The sequence below is a fragment of the Lagenorhynchus albirostris genome, chromosome 10 (genome assembly GCF_949774975.1).
Source record: "Lagenorhynchus albirostris chromosome 10, mLagAlb1.1, whole genome shotgun sequence".
NCBI classification, from domain to species: domain Eukaryota; kingdom Metazoa; phylum Chordata; class Mammalia; order Artiodactyla; family Delphinidae; genus Lagenorhynchus; species Lagenorhynchus albirostris.
The window spans coordinates 79,171,146-79,190,886 of NC_083104.1; the positions used below are offsets into that span (position 1 = coordinate 79,171,146).

The following is a 19,741-nucleotide window of genomic DNA, read 5'->3' on the forward strand; positions in this document are numbered from 1 at the left end:
CAGTCATCTAACCCACAGCAATCAATGTCTGAGATTCTTCTCCATGCCTCCCCTGTAGAAACTTTTCACAGATGAAGAATGGAGAGCATAGAGTTAAAACTATGTTGACAATGTGTCACTGAGGATGGATTCGTGAGCATGAAGGATAAAACTTACTTTTTAATAGCAATCAGTTCCCCAGACTCGATGCTTCTTCCCAGCAGGACGGAACCATAGGTTCCATCCCCGAGTTGCTTGATGGTTGTGTATCTATTCATGGTGTGCCCGCTCAGGCCGGACACTCATCTCAGGGCCAAGGCGGATCAGTCCTGCAGCCGCAGCAGACCTCCCCGGAGTGTAACCAGATTTTTCTATGGCAGCACCAGCACAAGGTATTCAATAGAACGTGACTATCTCCCAAATACATATTTTCAAAGATGAGTCTTCTGCCTGTAGAGAAAAATGAAAGACAAGGATAAATGTTAATGTACATTCTATGTCTGTCTAAATCAGGGGCCAGCTGTAACTCCCAGTCTGCCACCTGTTTTTTTGTAAATAAAGTTTTATTGGAACACGGTCATGCCCACTCACTTGCATACTGTCTGCAGCTGCTTTCACGCTACACAGCAGAGTAGGTGTGACACAGACTGTATGGCCCACAAAGCCTAAGGGATATATTATTGTACCCTTTACAAAAAAAAAAAAAAGTTTGTTAACCTCTGGTCTAAATAATGCTCTTTTCCAATGTTTTATAAAATGAGACACAGCGTTCTTGGAAAGTGATTTTATCACTGACTCAGAAATGAATCAGCTGCAATTTGATGCCTTTCTGCTGACTAACCACTGTAGGCAAACACAACATGATAACTACGGTCGATGGAAATTGCTGAGCTACAAGAATCCATGCTAAATATACTGTGTTCTGTGTAATTCAGCTACAATTAACAACGTAAACGTACAAAGGCCAAGAAATGCTTAAATTAAGGTTCTCCTGATATAGAACTTACATGTGCTCCATGAACTGTTTGTGGCTAGGCAACAAAAGTATTTTATTAATATTATTTTTATTACTAGATATTCAGAAACTAAGCAAAGAACTAGTAATTTTTTAAGGCCTGCATGTAGGGTGTGTCTCTTTTAAAGTCCTTCAGTTGTGTTCTTTAAAAAGATAAGTCATGGGACTTCCCTGGTGGAGCAGTGGTTAAGAATCTGCCTGCCAATGCAGGGAACACGGATTCGAGCCCTGGTCCGGGAAGATCCCACATGCCGCCGAGCAACTAAGCCCGTGCGCCACAACTACCGAGCCCGCGAGCCACAACTACTGAAGCCCACGTGCCACAACTACTGAAGCCCACGTGCCTAGAGCCCATGCTCCACAACAAGAAAAGCCACCACAATGAGAAGCCCACATATGTGAGGAAAAGTAGCCCCTGCTCGCTGCAACTAGAGAAAGCCCGCACGCAGCAACGAAGACCCAATGCAGCCCAAAACAAATAAATTTATAAAGAAAAAGATAAGTCATTGATTTTTCATTTATGAAATTGAGTGTCATTCAGTCTGCCTATAATGAAGAAAATGCAGTACATAACTTAAGTGATTGCAATGCCTTTAGGCAAACATTAATAAAATGTAACTGCTTAAATAAGAACACTAAAGACATTAAAAAAATACATCTGTCAAAGTAATAATCTGAAAAATCAAAAGATCGGAAAAGAATGATAGAATAAGTGACATTCTGCATCTAAATCCAGTCAATGCAGCTTCTCCTTCCAGAAGAATTCCAGTCAATAAATGTAGAAGGAAAGAGGGAAATAAGAAATTCGCTATCAGGCAAACGTCACAATTTATTGCAGACAAGATTCGCCAATGGATGCAAATATTGGTCGATGAACGTTTGAGGAGAAACAGGCTATCCGCATAGTTTCAAAGTATCTTTGGGAATTCCCTGGCCGCCCTTTCACTTACCAGGCCCAGTTTCTTCGATCCCTCATTGGGGAACTAAGATACAAGCCAAATGGAGCAGCCCAAAAAACAAAGTATCTTTAAGACATTCATTAATGTCAAAGGGAAAGATGGTAACTCTATAGGCAGAAATCTAACAGAAACCTCCTTACCCAAGTGATCAAGTTCAACATCAACATGACTAAGACATACGACACCATGTACCCTGTATATGATGCTCTGAGGAGGGCACACCATCACCTCTGTGGTGTTCCATCAAGCAGAACCTCAATCCACTCATGAGAAGACGTCAAACTCAAAATGAGGGACATGCTACAAAAAACTGACCGATACTCTTCAAAAGTGTGAAGATCATAAAAGGCAAGGACAGAATGAGGAACTGTCACAGATTGGAGGCAAAGAAGGAGACATGACAACTAAACACAATGTGAGAACCTGAATAAGATCCCAGAACAGATAAAAGACATTAGTGGAAAAGTTGGTGAAATTTGAATAAGGTCATAGTTTAGTTAACAGCACTGTGCCCATGCTAACTTCCTGAGTTTGATCATTGTCCTATGGTTATAGAAGATGTTAATATTAGGGTAAGCTGGGTGAAGAATCGCTAAGAACTGTCTGTACTATTTTTGTAACATTTCTGAAAGTCTAAAATTAGTTCAAAATTAAGAAGTAATTCTAGTCTATGTTTTTGTGAAGGCTTTGCATGACCTTGAGAAACCTTAAGAACAGTAAAGGTGGGCTTCCCTGGTGGCGCAGTGGTTGAGAGTCCGCCTGCCGATGCAGAAGACATGGGTTCGTGCCCTGGTCCGGAAAGATCCCACATGCCGCGGAGCGGCTGGGCCCGTGAGCCATGGCCGCTGAGCCTGTGCATCCGGAGCCTGTGCTCCGCAACGGGAGAGGCCACGACAGTGAGAGGCCCACGTACCGTGGAAAAAAAAAAAGAAAAAAAAAAGAACTGTAAAGGTTATTCCTGATTTCACCATATTCTACCATATAACTGGAAAACCTTTTAGAGATCAAGCCTACCTGCTTCTCTCCCACTCATTCCCATTTCCCCCACAGAACCATTTTAAGGCCCCTGGTTTGAAGAGCATTTTCCTTCTTTTGGAGCTCTACAGGATCAGACAACTTACAACTTCCTTCAGCAGCTCTTTACAGTGATAGATTCCATTGCTGATTAATAAATATTTATAAAGCACTTCCTGTGTGACAGACCCTATGTTAATATCTGGGGATACAAAGACCAATAAAATACGGTCCTTTTTTTTTTTTTTAAAGATCTTAGAGTCTCATGGAAGAGGATGAGAGTGGGTGGATGCATACTCATGAATATGCACTAAGATATTTCATGTACATTGAGGGTACAGGATGTGGGGAGGGGTTAAGGAGAAAGCCCCCTGGCTTCTAGCTTGGTTGATTCCACTGGGGCTCAGGAGAGCAGTAAGAAGAGTCTTCATAAAAGACTGAGTCTTGAAGGAAAAAGAAAAGTAGGTGTTTTGTAATGTAGGGGATTCTAGCATTCCAAGGAGCAGAAAAGAAGGCACAGGGGCTTGAATCTGGGGTGGAGAGGAAGGTGGGAGCTTGGAACTGGAAAGAGTTAACCCCAGAAGTTTGCTTGTTGAGAGCCTCAAATGACATTTCAAAAAACATAAGGCTTTGACTGGATCCTATACTAAAGGAGAAGAAAACACTATAAAGGTCATTAATGGAAACAATTAGGATATGGATGCTAGATTAAAGTATTGTATCTGTATTAAATTTACTAAAGTTGATGCCTGTCCTGTGGTTGTGAAACAGCATAGTCTTATTCTAAGAAAATACACCCTGAAGGATTTGTAAGCAAAGGGCCATAATATATGCAATTTATTCTCAAGTGGTAAAACAAAAATTCTGTGTGTGTGTGTGTGTGTGTGTGGAGAGAGAGACAGAGAGAGAGAGACAGAACAAACACACAATGGGGTAAAATGTTAACACAAGGTAAATTGGGGAAAAGGTGTATGGGTCTTCTTTGTACTGTTCTTGCAACTCTGTATGTTTGAATTATTCTAGACTAAAAGTCTAAAAAAATTCTCAAAATGGTAGGGGAAGGAAATCTTTAAAAAGATAATACATATCTTAAGCATTAAACATTTTAATGTAGATTTACTTAATAAAACCTAATATGAACTTGCTCATAAGACAGAACACATCATACATCATGGCTCCTCCACTTCACGATTTGTGCATTGTGGACTGTTTTGGATTCAAGGTGTGTCTCAGCATAACATAGAAAGAGCATTTGGGCCACAACATAAGCAATTTTGGGCTCTGTGTTTGTTTCCCCTCTTTTTCTTTCTAATATTTATCTCCATCTATTTTTGATAAGACATATGATTTCTGCATCATTCATAATTTCATTTTCCAACAAATTAAAATTCCCAAATCATTGTTGTATGTCATCTTCCTTAAAAAAAAAATCACTGGAACTTTGATCTGTCAAAAATCAGCTAACTCGTAAATTATATGCTTTATTTATTTATTTTTTTAAAGTAGGCTTTGACCTAGAGACAATGGGAAGTCAATTAAGGTTTTTTTAAAATAAAGTTATTTAGTTATTTGTTTGTTTGTTTATTTATTTGGCTGTGTTGGGTCTTCATTTCTGTGCGAGGGCTTTCTCTAGTTGCGGTGAGCGGGGACCAGTCTTCATCGCGGTGCGCAGGCCTCTCACTGTCGCGGCCTCTCTTGTTGCGGAGCACAGGCTCCAGATGCGCAGGCTCAGTAGGTGTGGCTCACGGGCCCAGTTGCTCCGCGGCATGTGGGATCTTCCCAGACTAGGGCTCGAACCCATGTCCCCTGCATTGGCAGGCAGATTCTCAACCACTGCGCCACCAGGGTTTTTTTTTAACAAGAAAATAACATGATCAGATTTGCATTTTGTAATCCAGTTAGAGTATTTTTCTTAACGTCCAACCGAAACCTGCCTATTCTAATTTAAGCTAATTTCCTCACGCTTTGTTTTTTTTGTGTGTGAATATAAAGAAACTATCTCACGAAAATGTGATGTACATCAAATTAGTAATCAAATGTGTATCTCTCAACCTCCTCTTGCTGTAATTACACAACCTTTCCTCATAGGACTGGTTTTCCACTCCTTTAATTATCTTTGGCATTCATCTCTGAACCCTCACACATTTCTCCATGTCTTTGATGAACTGTGGCAACCAAAACTTAATAATGATCTACATTCCAGTAGCCTGTGGGCTCTCCCCCACTTTTTTTGCTATGGCATTATATATAATAATAATAATTCATATCTATCAATTATTAATCATAGAAGCCTTTCTCTGATAGTTAGTTCCTCATCTACTAAAACTGCATAATTGGGACAATGTCTTCATAGATTATCACTGAGGAAAAGCTATCTTGAAAAAATTAAGAACTTTACTGAAATCATGGTAGAGTGGGTCATTCATTCAGTATACAGTCACCCTACGATTCCTCCTTGTTACTGTCTGTCGCATTATCATAGAACAAAATTCAATTTCTCTGGCAAGATTTGACCCTCACCAACACGTGGCGGTTGCTTTTCAATTTTATTTCAGGTAATTACATACCGACTGTAAAATGGATCAGACTAGAGTCTCTCTCTTCAGGCACTGAAGTCAGGTTGACAATTTTATTCAAACTTTACCAAGAGGCCAAGCACTATGCAGAGCTTCTGGGGCACATTATGGGTAAGAGAAGGGTCCTTCCTTTAAATACCTCCTAATCAACACAAACATGGAAAATGTAGGAAACGCTACAAGCCCATGGTAGAGAGAACAACAAACTCTTGGGAGGAGGGAGGGATCAGACACTCGCTCAGAGAAGAGGTAATATTGAGGTTTGAAGAATGAGCAAAGTTTTATTACACAGAAAAGGGAGAGAAAGGAATTACAGATGGAGGAAACTCTGCAAAAGGTTGGTGGGTATAAGAGCTTGGCATGTTCACGAGAGCTTACGGTTCCTACACTGGGTGAACGACAGAATCACCTGGGGAAATTTTAACAAATACTGATGCCCAGGTCCCACCTCTAAGAGTCAGGTCGAGGTTGGGGACTGAGTTTTGATAATTTAGAAAGCCCTCCAGGGACTGTAATGTGCAACCCCACTGTGAAGTACAGGGCTAGGACATAAAAGCCACGGAGGGCAGTAAGGAAGTGCAGGGAATGGCTAGAAACTTAGGGTGGGACCCAGCTGTGAGGGTGTACATCTGTCATGCAGGAGTTTGGTTTTTACCCTGCCACACGGGAGCTCTCTGGGGCTTTTAAGCAGGGAAATGACATGAGGGAGACCACCCACCCCGGACTATTCAAACTGATGTTAGAATAGAGAGACTAGACGGAGGGTACTGCAATAGTCAGGTGAAATATGTGGAACGCCTGAACAAAGGCACCAGACAGGATGAATGTTATAGAGAGTAGGAGACACAATGGGTTCTGTTTTCAAGGTGTTGAATTTGAGATATGTACAAAACCTCTCACTGGAGATGCTCTAAGGTTGCTTTATTTTTTCCCCCCAAAGATAGTGCATTATTGGAGTTCTTATTAGGAGGACAGCATTCAGACAATGCTAATACCACGCACAGCTCTGGGGTACTCCCAGAACACTATATGGATGGTGTCTACTGGAGTTTTGCAACATGGCAGCTGCGGATCCGGAACAAGGGACATGACAGTCTCAACATACACCTGAATTACTGTTCCACTCTGGGTGACAAACTTCAAGAAAGATATTCAAGAACATAACAAGGGGCCTAAATGAAAGCACGAGAAGAGTAGTTGAAGAAACAGAGAATACATGAAGAAAAAGGGACTTAGGAAGCCGTGGTGATTGTTTCAAGGGTCCAAAGGAGTATCAGAGAGGAGGTTTAGTTACACTATATACAGATCTAGAAAACAGAACCATGACAACTATCTGAGCTTTCTGTTCTCTAGTGAATTATTTCCTAAACTAAAAACAATGAAGTGGTATTATTCAAACTAGCATTAGACAAAAAGTAGCATTCAACCCATAGTCAACTCTGAGCATATCCTAGCAGGAAGTGGTTACTGACTTTTGAGATCAGTATTGTTCAGTTGTTCACCATTTTTGCGGTGGCCTGAATATGATGACTCATGTTATACTCTGAAAGGAAAGGACAAAAACTCCCTGCTGCTCTGGGAGAACAGCAGGGTGATGGACAACGCACTAGGAAAAAGAAGGGCGATATGACAGATGCCATTGCTGATCTACCCCACAGCAATGTTCCTCTTGCTGCTTAGTTTATAGAGCTCTGATTTTATTCACGATTCAGTACAATCAGGGACGGCAGCCACCTACTACAGCCCCAGGGCATGAACAGTGCTCCGTTGAAGCCAAGCCAGACAATTCTATTGTACTTCCTTCCCACTGAATACCGTTCAGGAGTGGGACTACGGCTCTGACAACCAGACGGAAAGGAAAGTGAGCTGGGGAGGGAAGACAAGGGCCTCTGGGAGGGAAGACAAGGGCCTCTGGGAGGGAATCTACTCTTTGATAGAGACAGCTGACAAAGAGGTTGCCCCGTGTTTCTGCCTTGAACATGGTTGCATAAAGCTGTAATATTCAGAGCTGAGGCGGTCTTCTGGTGATTATGAGACGTCAGCTCTAAAGATGAGAATCCCAACTGCTGAGGATGGATTAAGAGAAAGAAGCTGAATCCTGGATGACATCACTGGGCTGCTGCACAATCCCTGAAAATATCTGCTTTAGGTTTCTTGTTATATTACCTAATCCAAAGTCTTTGTTGCTGAAGCCACCATCCGATATTCTGTCAAGGACAACTGAAAGCATTCCTCTGGAACACACACAGTGACCAGGGAATGGCCCTTGGGGTAAGTTTCTGGCAGGGCACAGATGGCCAGAGTGCTACAGTTGTACAAGCAAGAAGTCACCATGTGGACCACTAGCCAAAAATCTCAAGGAAGGCTTAGGGCCACTGATCCCTAAATAATGGCTAATTTCTCTCGTCAAGGACATGTCATTTACTGATGCATGCATCACTGGCAAAAACCAATTAAAAAAAATTTTCCTTACTAACAGTATTAGTTTTCCACAGCTGCTGTTCACGAATTACCATAAACTTGGTAGCTTAAAACAGCAGAAATGCATTCTCTCACGTTTCTGGAGGCCAGAGTCCAGAACCAGTATCACTGGGTCGAGATCAAGGTATTGGCACCTCCTCCAGAGGTACTGGCTCACTTCCTCCTTGTCTCTTCCAGCGTCTGGTGGCTGTTGGTGTTCCTTGGCTCGTGGCCACCTCACTCCAGTCTCTGCCTCTGTGGTCACACTGACTCCTCTCTGTGTCAAATCTCCCTCTGCTTCTCACTTATGAGGACTAGTGTTTCCATTTAGGGCCCACTAAACCTATCTCCATTTAGAGATAGGTAGGTTTATCTCCCCATCTCAGATTTCTTAATTAAATCACATCTACAAAGTCTATTTTGCCAAATAAGGAAAAATTCACAGGTTCCAGGGACTAGAACCTGATATCTTCAGGGGATAGATGCCACCATCCAATGAAACCTCCCAAAGACTCCCACAGTCATCTGAGCTACGGCAGCTGTGGTTTCTAGTCATACGAAGTTGAGTGTCTTAGGAATGAAATCAAGAATCCAATGCTTAGTTACCCAATGAACAAAGGCAGTCCTTTTTGAACGATAGAGAGTATTTCTCTTTAACTCTACAAAGCAGACAAGACTTCACAATTCTGGCTGAAATCTCAGTGGATGACATTAGCATATGGAGATTCCACCCTGTGTGGACCGGGGGTTGCAAACAGGCAGCCTGAGGATGGAATTCACAGATATGCTTTGAGTTTATATTTAAAAATGGGAACTTTCATATAAATATCGAGATTTGGGGTAGCTCCAGAAAAACTGAAGAGCTAATAACACAAGGTCCTTTGTCCTCCATGGGAATAAAAGCTAGACGAGGGTGGTCACTGGCCTTTTAGGCCAAGCGTGAGCCCTCTATCCCGCCACTGTCCCCAACCTCCCTGTGTCCCTAAAATGAATGTTGTGTCAGTTGCTAATTTTTTTTTCTTAGTTGCCATTTATTTTTGCACCTTCACGGCCACTTGTTTTACTAGAAGAAAAATATTTCTCTATTCCTCTGCCTATATCAAAAGTAACAAAGGAAAAAGCCTGGGAAAAAACCTCATGCGAAGAAAAACTGGAGGGAAAGAAAAACTGTTGTTCTCTTTTTAAAAGAGAAGAGCAACTCCTTACTGTTTAACAAGCACATACCAGCTTCCCTGATTCTTTTACATTTCCTCCTCTGCCCCTGAGAGCATCTGAATTCATAGTCCCTGGTATAGACAGTCACTACTGCCTGTGAAGTGAATGGGGTGTAACAGCCCATCCATTAACTTGGGGAATCAGCTAACATGTTAATGGGCAGTACTTCTAAATACCACTCAGACTCCAAGAATGATCTTGGATAATCACTCACTATAACCAATCCACATGTAGCTTACTAATATATCAAATAAGCCAAAAAGGTAATAATAATAATAATTTCAGAACTTACTATGTATACCGTACTAAGTGCTTTGCATATATTAATCCATTCAGTCCTCACATCGGCACCAGGTAGGTACTATTATTATTACCCCTATTTTACAGATAAGGAATCTGAGACACCAGCTACTTGTTCAAGGTTATGCAATTAATAAGTGTTGGCAGCGAGATAGGAACCTGGGCCGACTGCACCAAACTTAAGGGAGAGATTGCAAAAGATCCAAAGGTTATGAAATCTTTTGAGGATCTGACAACGAGAGGAATTAAAAGAAGTACTTTGTAGCTCAAAGTCCAAATATGGAAACCAGTGATGTGGCCATGCTCTAGTTGGCCTCATTCTACAATCGAACTTCAGGGGACCGAGCGGGGACCTTGCCAGTAGCCACTGCCTACAGGGGAGGCAAGTGACTGCGGACAAAGAGGAACTGAGTCCCAGTTTCCACTTGGCACAGAGCACCTGTGACTGGGAGCATCTCTTGGTCCTCGGGTTAATTTCTGTGAGGTGAGGGCACGGGACTTAATGAAGCAAGGTGGTTTCCTGCTCCGTTATTCTGTGGTTCTGTGACTCTCTGGGTCAGGAATCAAGCTGGCATTTGTCTAAGAAAAAAAACAGATCAACATTTCCACCTTTCCCATCACCTGCACAAAAGCTAGCAAAGAGCAGACAGTGCCCCAGAGGGACCCTGTGTGCTATACATCATCTCTCTTCCAGAGCAGGATAAGTGTCTCACTGTCTCAGCCAGACCCCAAAGCTCAGAATCTACTCCTTTTCCTCCCTCTGAGTCCAGCTCAAACATCACCTTTCCAGGACCTCCTGTCCCAACCTGCACAGACACAGCCAATGGCTCTTTCCCCAAGAGGCCACAGTGCCCTGTCCCCACCTCCTCAGTGGTCAATGACACGCAGGCCTGTCCCGGACAGTCACCATGCTTCTTTCATCTCTGCTCTCCTACCTCATGCTCCGCCTACACTAGCAGGTACTCATGGTTTGAATGGTCAAAACATGAATTTTAGTCTTTGCTGTGTATCTTCTGTGCCACCCTTGGTAAGTATCTCGAAACAGAATTCTTCTATTTCTTCCTGTGCAAAGTCATGGTACTCAGATTGTTTGCCCTGAGCAGAAATGTTCTTAAGTTCTGAAATGGGAGAATAGTAAATACTGCAGAAAGGCTAAAGCCGGCAGGCTGCCTGGGCCCTCCCACCATGGTGCTGGAATTACTGGGTCTCAAAGAATCACAGAAAGGTCCCCACAGTGTCGTCAGATCAGGCCTTCGGCTTCTGGGTTAGGCTGTACCCAACTCACAGAGCAGCACAGCTGTATTTCGCTTTCAAAGGGTTCCAGACAAACTTTGAAATGAATGCTATGGTTTTTCTGGCTAGGTGACATTGCGGAAACCTTCCTGCGGTCTGTCCCAATTCCCTCCCCTCGGCTCCGTCCTCAGTAGGGCAGATCATCTGCTCACGGCCGGGGTCTCACACCGGGTGCCCTGTTCATTCCCAACCTGGGAAACCAACCAGGCACAGGGTGGTCCACTCTTTAGTTTGAAAACTTAAGAGTCATTGAATAAATGCCACAATTACTCATTTTTTAAGATAGGAGACAGAAAATTGTACGCAAAAGTGGGCATCTCTGGGAGTCGTGGTTTACCAGCACCACTTCCACCATTCGGACCTGTGTGAAGAGCTTTTCTCCCTGAGCCTTGATCGTTTTCCACTGAAAAGATGCCATTGCTTTCACCTGTCCTCATCGGAAAACTAGATCATGTGCAAAATCACTCAATGGCCCTTCTCCTGGCACTTGTGAGTTCCATTTTACCTTAACTGGCATGAATTCTAGGTTCGAACGTTTCATAACTTTACAAGAGTAAAGTTAATATTGTTACATTTCTTTTAAAAAGGTACTAAAAATAGTACATCTGTATTTCTAATTTTTCTCTCTGGGACCTAATTCTTCTGCCCACATACATTTTAGCAAGAATGTCCTTTAAATATTTTGCCTCTTGGACCAGTGCTTTTTTCTGCTTTGGGGACAGCAGCTACAATGCCAAAAGAGCCTCCTTTATTGTGGAACGTGCTTTGCCTTTCCTGTGACAAGGAGCACATTAAAGATGCTTCTGGCTACTGCCTTAATTGGAAGGATGGGAGAAGAGGATCCGTTACCTGGGCTGCCCTCTTCTACTCCCCAGAGACTGTTTCATGCCCTGACCTCCCTCACATCCTTCAACCCCAGCTTCTGAAAGGAGAATTCATGCACCAAGTCCTAAATCCCAGGAGAAGGGTCTACCACTTCCCATCACTTCTCCCACAAAGGGCGCTGTGCCCCGAACCTAAAGTAAAGTCTTCCATTGCTTGTAGATTAGTTCTAAACTAGGACCCATCATTCTATGTGGTCTGTGGGCTGTGAAGAACTGAAGGGAAAGGAAATATTGAAGACCCAGAGGAAGAATAACTTTCCTCTGACTCGTGGGAAACTGCGGATGAGTTGGGGTGACAGTCCCCCAGCCCCAGTTGCTCACCTGATTGCCACCCTCTGTTCTAAGGGTGGGCAAGGGAGGGCGAGGTGAAGATGAGGGAGTGAATCAGAACATGTCACACATTCAAGCGCTACTCAAATATCACAGCACGTTTAACTCAGGGCTGATCTCATGCAGCGTAAGATGCTTCACCACCATGTGTAACAACAAACAAATCAATAAAACATATCGAGGACATAAAGGCTTAACATAAAAATAAAATAGAGCAGGTGTCAGCAAATGTTTTCTGTGAAGGGCCGGTAAATACGTTAGGCTGTGAGGGTGACAGGGTTCTGGCATAGCTGTTCAAATCCTCTGCTGTAGCACAAAAGCAGCCACAGATGACACGGAAACAAATGGGCACGGCTGCATCCCGGTACAAGTCTACTTACAAAAACAGGCAGCCGGCAGGACATGCCTGCAGGGCATGATGTGTGGACCCCTGAAACACAGGAAACGCTGCATGGAGGCAGAGCACTTTAGCCCTTTCCACATAATCCTCATGTACCTGTGGGTCACAGGGTTACATATACGTGTATCCTGAGAATATAAGCTTTCTGTGGGCAGAAATTTTGTTATGTTCACAACTGTATTCCCAGCAACCAGACAAGGACCTGGCACCCGGTCGGCCCAAATAGGTGCTCCAAATAAAGATGAGTTGAATGAATAAATTAATGAATGAGTAACTTATGGGTTTATAAAGGGTCACTTTGTTAATTTTCCTATACCATCAACCCCACTCCTACTGCCATCCCTCATAGATTCTTTGCAAAACTGAACAGCTCTATGGAGACGAGGGCACAAAAATTATGAATCCTTCTAAAAGCTTTTATAACAATTTAGGAAAACATTTGCTTTTTAACAGCTAAGCTGACAGGTAGGAGGATATGGGGAGGGGGAAGGGTAAGCTGTGACAAAGCGAGAGAGAGGCATGGACATATATACACTACCAAATGTAAGGTAGATAGCTAGTGGGAAGCAGCTGCATAGCACAGGGAGATCAGCTCGGTGCTTTGTGACCGCCTGGAGGGGTGGGATAGGGAGGGTGGGAGGGAGGGAGACGCAAGAGGGAAGAGATATGGGAACATATGTATATGTATAACTGACTCACCTTGTTATAAAGCAGAAACTAACACACCATTGTAAAGCAATTATACTCCAATAAAGATGTAATAAATAAATAAATATTTACTATTAAAAAAAAAGGTAGGCATATATAACCTACTTTTTTCTCACTCGGTTTTGTCTGAGTTAAATCAATCATCAGTAAATTCATTTTCAAAGCACAGGCAGTGTCCGAGAGGACGGAACCATTAACTATTGTCTTCTCGGAACTACAAACTCATGCAGATAGTAACTTTCACGATATTGTGAAATATGTAGTTGGACATTACACCACTACTCCTTTATCTTCTTGGTTCTGGGCCATTATCTTTTATATTAACCACGAGAGCAGTCACATGTTATCAGCACTTTATCATAGACCACACTACACCTATAGAAAGATAAAAAATGACTCACATTGAGCTTTCCTCACAAATACGTGGCTCTCACAAGCCCTTGGCCATCACTGTACACGTATCAAGTGGCTACTAAGAGCATGGTGGAAATAACACTATTGTGCTATTTTATTTTAAAAACAGTATTTTTTAAATAAAAAAAACTGAGGATGACAAACAAAATCTAGGAAAAATGGAAAGTAAGGGAATATATAACCTAATGCTAATTAGCATAGATTGAATGCTCAGTTTAATAGGACCTAAGCTGAACACGGGCATAGTTTAATACTGAGGAAACCTGACTATAGAATCAGATTTTTTTCCCTATAAGGGACCTGAATGATCACTCCCCCAACACCCTCACTTTACAGCTGAGATGCTGTGGCCCAACGGACAGAATTCTTGATACCTTCAGGGCAGCAGAGTTTTAAATATGTGACTATAAGAGATGTTTTCATAGTCGATTAAAGATGTAACAAATGCTCCCACTTCCCCTTACTCAAAAAGTACATGAAGGTATTGCTAATCCTGAAACTACATAGAAAAAAAAAAGTGGCAGCTCTCCAGAGACGTGCTTTCTTCAAACTCTGAGACAGCTTCAGAAGTCAGTGCTCCCCGGAGTTGACGCCAGCTGCACAGGTGAGTCCAAACCCAGGCACTTCTTTCTACGGAGGTTTCGACTTTCAAAGCACAGTGAGCCAGGCACTTAAAGTGCAAGGACGCTTCCGTTTCCTTGAAAGGAATCAAGAAAGGAAGCTCTCCTCTTGGATTGTTGAGCAGTAGGATTTTCCGAGCATCAGACAGCACGTCACGAGGAGCAGAGAGAGTGAGCGCGAATTCCACATCAACCTTGGTTACCATCTCGAGGGGACCCTCCACTGCTTCTTCTACTTCTCTGGCTACAAGTAAAGATGCCTCTGATTTCTTCCTTCCATAACTTAGCATTTTAATGCAATCTGCCCCAGGAATTGATTTACTTCAGCAAATTGTTTTTACCAGGTAATTTTCTTGAACACACAGGTGTACTAATAGGGAAGTTCAAACTGTTTCAAGGAGAGCACAGCCACAACCTAGGACACGGTTACACTGTAGATATGCGTGTAAGTCATCTGGCGCACGCCTCTGCACGTTCTCCGGGTCACCTACAGCAACCACAAACACCGAGGCCCACAGATAGGAGGTTTCTGATGCTCTAGTTACAGGCCTTTCTCAGAAGGCCATGGTCAAGCAAGAGAGCCGATGAGACAATTTACAGTTAAGACACTATTCACAGGCTGACAGATCAACATACACAGAAAGGTCACTGTGCCCAGAATTCTGCCAAGAAATTGCTAGGCAACACGTCCTGCCATAAATACATACACTCACACATACCCTCACAAGCAGAAAAACAGAAGTGCTACGTACAACTCCAACTCAGCAAGATCCTGCAAAATGAAACGGAGGAGCTTGCCGCAAAGAAGCAGTGAAAAAAGAAAATTTAAAGGCAGTCGTGTTCCTGGCAAGGTTCAGACGGAAAAACAGCAACAGATCCCAGAAGCAGAGCTGTCACCAGGAATAAGCTAAGCTCAAGCTGTTTTAAGTAAGGGCAGGATAACACTTACTAAGGATGCTGCGTGGTTGCCATCCCCTGGGCCTCCAGACCCAGCCATGACTTGACTCCAAGTCAGCTGACAAACATCTACCAAATATTTGCTACGTGTTCAGGGCTCTCCCAGTCACTGGAGGGATGAGCAGATTTTTGTCAGGTGTGTTCCAGGTGCTGTTTGGGCACCAAGACCATCTCCACACTGCAGGCAGGTGGGGAGGCATTTCCCCTATTTTACACGCGAGGACTAATGCTTGGAGAATCCATAAGGCCACATGAGTACCGAGGAGTGAGGCCCCGACCTCAATTCTGCCTGACTTCAAAGCCCACAACCCCACATGACCATGCAGAGAATATGGCTCCTGCCCTAAAGAGGCTTAAAATAACCTAAACCAATGAGAGATCAATATAAGCCCTTGGGCTTCCGTGGTGGCGCAGCGGTTAAGAATCCACCTGCCAATGCAGGGATCAGGCTCGAGCCCTGGGCCGGGAAGATCCCACATGCCGCGGAGCAACTAAGCCCGTGCGCCACAGCTACTGATCCTGTGCTCTAGAGCCCGCGAGCCACAACTACTGAAGCCCACGCACCTAGAGCCCCTGCTCCGCAACAAGAGAAGCCACCGCAATGAGAAGCCCGCGCACCACAACCAAGGGTAGCCCCGGCTTGTCCACAACTAGAGAAAGCCGCATGCAGCAACAAAGACCTAACTCAGCCAAAAACAAACAAACAAACAACCAACAACAAAAAAAAACCAAGCCCTCAGTGCTAGTGTCAAAGTCAAACTTAAAAGAAACAAGTATCTGGAGACTTGCAAGAGAGAGAAGAGAAATGAATAGTTAGAGAAGATGTTATAGAAGAAGTGAGGACTTAGCTTCCTCCTCTGAGGAAGGGTAAGATTTGCACAGGAGATGGGGGAGAGGGGTGAGGGTTTCTAGGACAGCGATCTGAGCAGGAACCATCCTGGCCCCCTTAGTAGAGCAGGCTCGAAAGAAGACCACACCCATAGAGTGCGAAGATGTATGCTGAACTGAAAATAGAATTTAGATAGGAGGTGTGAGGCCTGATTATGAAAGGCCTTAAAAATCAGGCAAATTGTTTTAGACTTGAGATAGTTGAGAAGGGAGAGGACCTGAGGGCTGCAAGGCAAGGAGAGACGTGAGGAACTGATAGTTTTAAAAGACTAGATGGATGAGAAGATGAAGAAACCAGAAGGTGTGTCTCATTCATTCATTCATCCATTCCATCCATCCATCCACTCATTCAGCAAACATTCAATGAGGACTTACTAAGAGCCAGCTTGCGGGGCTAGCTCAGAGGCTGCCCCAGTCTGCAGGAGAGGAGGCGTGAGCCTCTGGATTAGAATATGGAGGGAGGGCGCTATATAAATCACATGTCAAAGGTCTTCATGACTCATTGATAGCAAGGATGAAGGAAATGAAGGAAAAGACTGCTGAAGAGAATTCCAAAAGGTTCAAGACTGGGAACCTCAAAAAACAATGAGATGAAAACAATGAAAGTAGAAAAAGAGCTTTGATGATGTGAAACAGTCAACAAATAAAACCCCCAAAGCCTGGTTTCTTTATCCTGGTAGCCTATTTACACACAGTCTGTAGGTAAGAAACTTCAGTGAGAAAAAAGCATTTCTTTGTGACTAAATGCTGAGTTCCCTTGGCTAGGACAGACCTCTGCCCACTCAAACAAGCTCCATCAGCCCTCCAACACATCCTTCCATCATCTGAAACTAAACTGGTCTCACTTAGAAACGTGGTTGTCCGCTCTTGCCCTGCCCCCAGTTTTGACTCTGGAGAAGGGGACAAGGTAAAGTGGACAGGCAGGGTCACTGTAAGGGCTGGACCTTAGGGAAGCAAGCAGTGGTACAGGGTATCATTTTAAATAAAGGATCCCACCACTGCTCTTATTTCTACACCCAAATAGACAGGAAGGCCAAATTCTTTACCAAATTGCAGTGCTTTGTTCAGAAACTATTTCAAATGTGCATATTTATGAATACATTAACTCTTAGCACAGCTAACATATGGTTGAGGCACAAATTCCTCTTAATAATTTATATGTTAGCTACACAAATTTAAAGCTCATTTTAATTTTATATTCAGCAATAGTACAGTTCACTTTGGGGGCACATCCTGAAAGCCCACTCACTGGAAAATGTGAGAAACGAAAACTGTACTTATCAAACTGCTACAAAGAGTGCTCCAAGCAAAAATAGAAAACAAGTGCCAATACCTTAGAGAAGTCTAGCTCTGGATGCAAAATTCAGGGTGATATTTTCTCAGTATAATTCAGCTTTAGCAAAAGCAGCTCTTTATTTAGTTATAAGTGGAAACGAATACTCTTTTCTGCAGAATAAGGCATTCAACTACTTTTTAATTTAAAAGTAAAAGCCCTCAATGCTAGTGTCAGAGTCAAACTTTCAAAGGTGCATTAGAAAAGAAACAGTGGTTCTGTAAAGTCCTTCAGCTTCCCTCTCATAACGTCTACTCTGATTAGTAAGAAAGAAATCAGAGCAGAAAGAAACCCAGTGAAAAATGGTTGCACATAAATGTGTGAGGATTTCTTGCTCAGACCTCTTGCGGGACAGCCAAAGGCCTAGTCAGGAAAATTCCGAAAGCAAGTCCTCCATATCCTACCAATAGGGCTTCAAATCGGGCCGGGACCTTTCCCTTCTTTAACGCCAAAAGGTAAACACACACCAAAATCTTCCAGACTCCGAGGAAGCGGGAGTTTTTCTGCCAAGAGGGAGAGACCCACAGGACCGCGGAGAGAAACTACAGCCCGAGAGCCTCCCCCTCGCCCTCAGATCCTTCGCGGGGCCACGGCACTGGGGGCCCTCGCAGCTCCGGTCCATCACCCCGAGTGACAGATCACCCGGCAGAAGCCCCTAATCCGCACCCCACTTACCGGCGCCGCGAGCACAGGCGGGGGCCCGCGCCTGCGGGGAGCGTGGCTGCTCGGAGGGCGGGCGCCGAACTGGCCCGGGAGCGGGAGCAGGGCGACCCGCGCTAGGACGGGCCGAGGGGTCCGCGGAGGGACGCCCGGGGGCGCCGCCGAGGGGCGCGGGCCGCGCCGCGCATGGTGAGCGGCTGGGCACCCGGCCGCTCTCCAGCCTCCGGCAGGAAAACAAACAAAAGGCAGGGAGGCTTCTGGTGGGGACGACCGGCCTCTTTCCCTGGGAAAAGTTACCCTGCAGCTCCCCTCGCAGGCCCCGCGCGTCCCTGCACCGCGGCCGGGCCGCCGGGGGGCGCCGAGCCGCGCGCTCCGCTCTCCACCCGGGGCCTGCTGGAGCCCAGGGTCCCTGAGGCCCCCGCCGACCGCCAACGGGCCCTCCAGCTCCACACGCTCGCCTTACTGCAGATCGACTGCCTCGGGCATCAGAATGGAGAAGTGCAGGCTGAGGATGCACGTTCGGAGGACATCTCATTACAGGTGATCGAGGTGAACACACTTTCCTGGCTTTAAAAAACGTAACTGCAGTGCCACCGAAAGTGGTTGAAGATGGCAAATCGCGTCATATCTATTTTACCATAATAAAAAATATTTAAAATAAAAACCAGACTGCCTGTTAGCATCCATTTGAACTTCAAGAGTTTCTATATTGTGAGCAACTTTAGTTTGGAAGGCTGGATTGTTAGGTGGGGAACAGACTAGATAATGGTCTACAGAATCGTCCTCTGTGTGTTGACTAGTTCTACGAAGTCTAACACTTAACACTTTTTAAACACTGTCACTTGTGTCGTTAGTTATATTGCGGAGGTAAATCATCCTATCAGGATTGGCCCTGAACCACTTTGAAAAAAGAAATTGCTTCGAGGTCCTCGATTTAAATTCATATAACTGCCCAAAGCCGAGGGTGCTTTAGTTGGAGGCATCAGAATCGCCGGGATAGCTTGTGAAAACAGATTGCTGGGCCCTCTCCCCAGAATTTTGGTGCTGATGCTACTGGTCAGGCAAACCACACTGTCCTAAGCAACAGTTTTAATTAATAAAACAGTAATCCTTTCACACATTGTGGATCTTTCTCTGAGTTTAAATTCCCCAGCTCATATCAATTTTCTCTCACTATCTTTGTTTTTGAATTCTAATAACCGAGAAGATTGTTTTTTCTAGGAAGAATCTATGCAAAAGGCCTGAATCCCTCTTTCTTCTTGCTTCTGTTGAAGAAACCTATAAGATACAGGACAAACTTCCTTAGACTTCCTGTCTCAAATGGGAAAGGGTCATCTGGCCACTTGGCAAACATATAACATTCATCTACCTTCATGTTTACCTATATAACACCCAAACCATATGGCAAATGAAAATTGAACGTCATTGTCAATGAAAAGATAGGGAGACAGGAGGCAGCCTGACAAATCATATACTACTCCCAGAAAAAGTGATTTTTAAAGTATTTAAAACGATCAGTTTTAGTCAAATTCAGTTGTCCAAGCAACTGGCAAATGGACTGTCTTGATCTACCTTTAACAAGGGTCCATTGGGCTAGTAAGTGGCTTAGGTCCATAGTCCTAGCCTCGGGAAAATTATAACCACGTATTATATAATATGATGAGATAATACAACACTGTAAAGAAGCCTAGTGGATACAGTGCATACTGACCTAAAATTGAAAATTAGTAGCTATG

The 19,741-nt window shown here is 44.0% G+C and overlaps 2 protein-coding genes across 4 annotated transcripts in view; both read right to left on the bottom strand.

Moving 5' to 3' along the window:
* Nucleotides 1-388, bottom strand: part of CILK1 (ciliogenesis associated kinase 1) — a 34,523-nt gene extending 34,135 nt beyond the window's left edge. The window contains exon 1 of one of the 2 annotated variants that reach the window (XM_060163105.1): nt 157-388. In XM_060163105.1, the coding sequence (XP_060019088.1) occupies nt 157-257 (101 nt within the window). In that variant the 5' untranslated portion in view covers nt 258-388. The remainder of the gene's footprint in view (nt 1-156) is intronic. The other variant, XM_060163106.1, reaches the window with a different exon arrangement.
* LOC132527436 (uncharacterized) lies at nt 287-18,214 on the bottom strand. Of its 2 annotated transcripts, none has more exons than XM_060163108.1 (2): nt 18,021-18,214; nt 287-425 (listed from the first exon to the last, which is right to left on the bottom strand). In XM_060163108.1, exon 2 carries the CDS (start codon nt 404-406, stop codon nt 287-289), a length of 120 nt encoding a protein of 39 aa, XP_060019091.1. In that variant the 5' UTR covers nt 407-425; nt 18,021-18,214. The 2 variants fall into 2 exon arrangements, with proteins under 2 accessions (XP_060019091.1, XP_060019090.1); XM_060163107.1 differs by having other exon boundaries at nt 287-429.
* Between the last annotated feature and the right edge of the window lie 1,527 nt (nt 18,215-19,741).

Bases quoted from the DNA above. Each gene is read 5' to 3' on its own strand.
- LOC132527436 (XM_060163108.1), bottom strand. From the start codon at position 406: ATGTATTTGGGAGATAGTCACGTTCTATTGAATACCTTGTGCTGGTGC.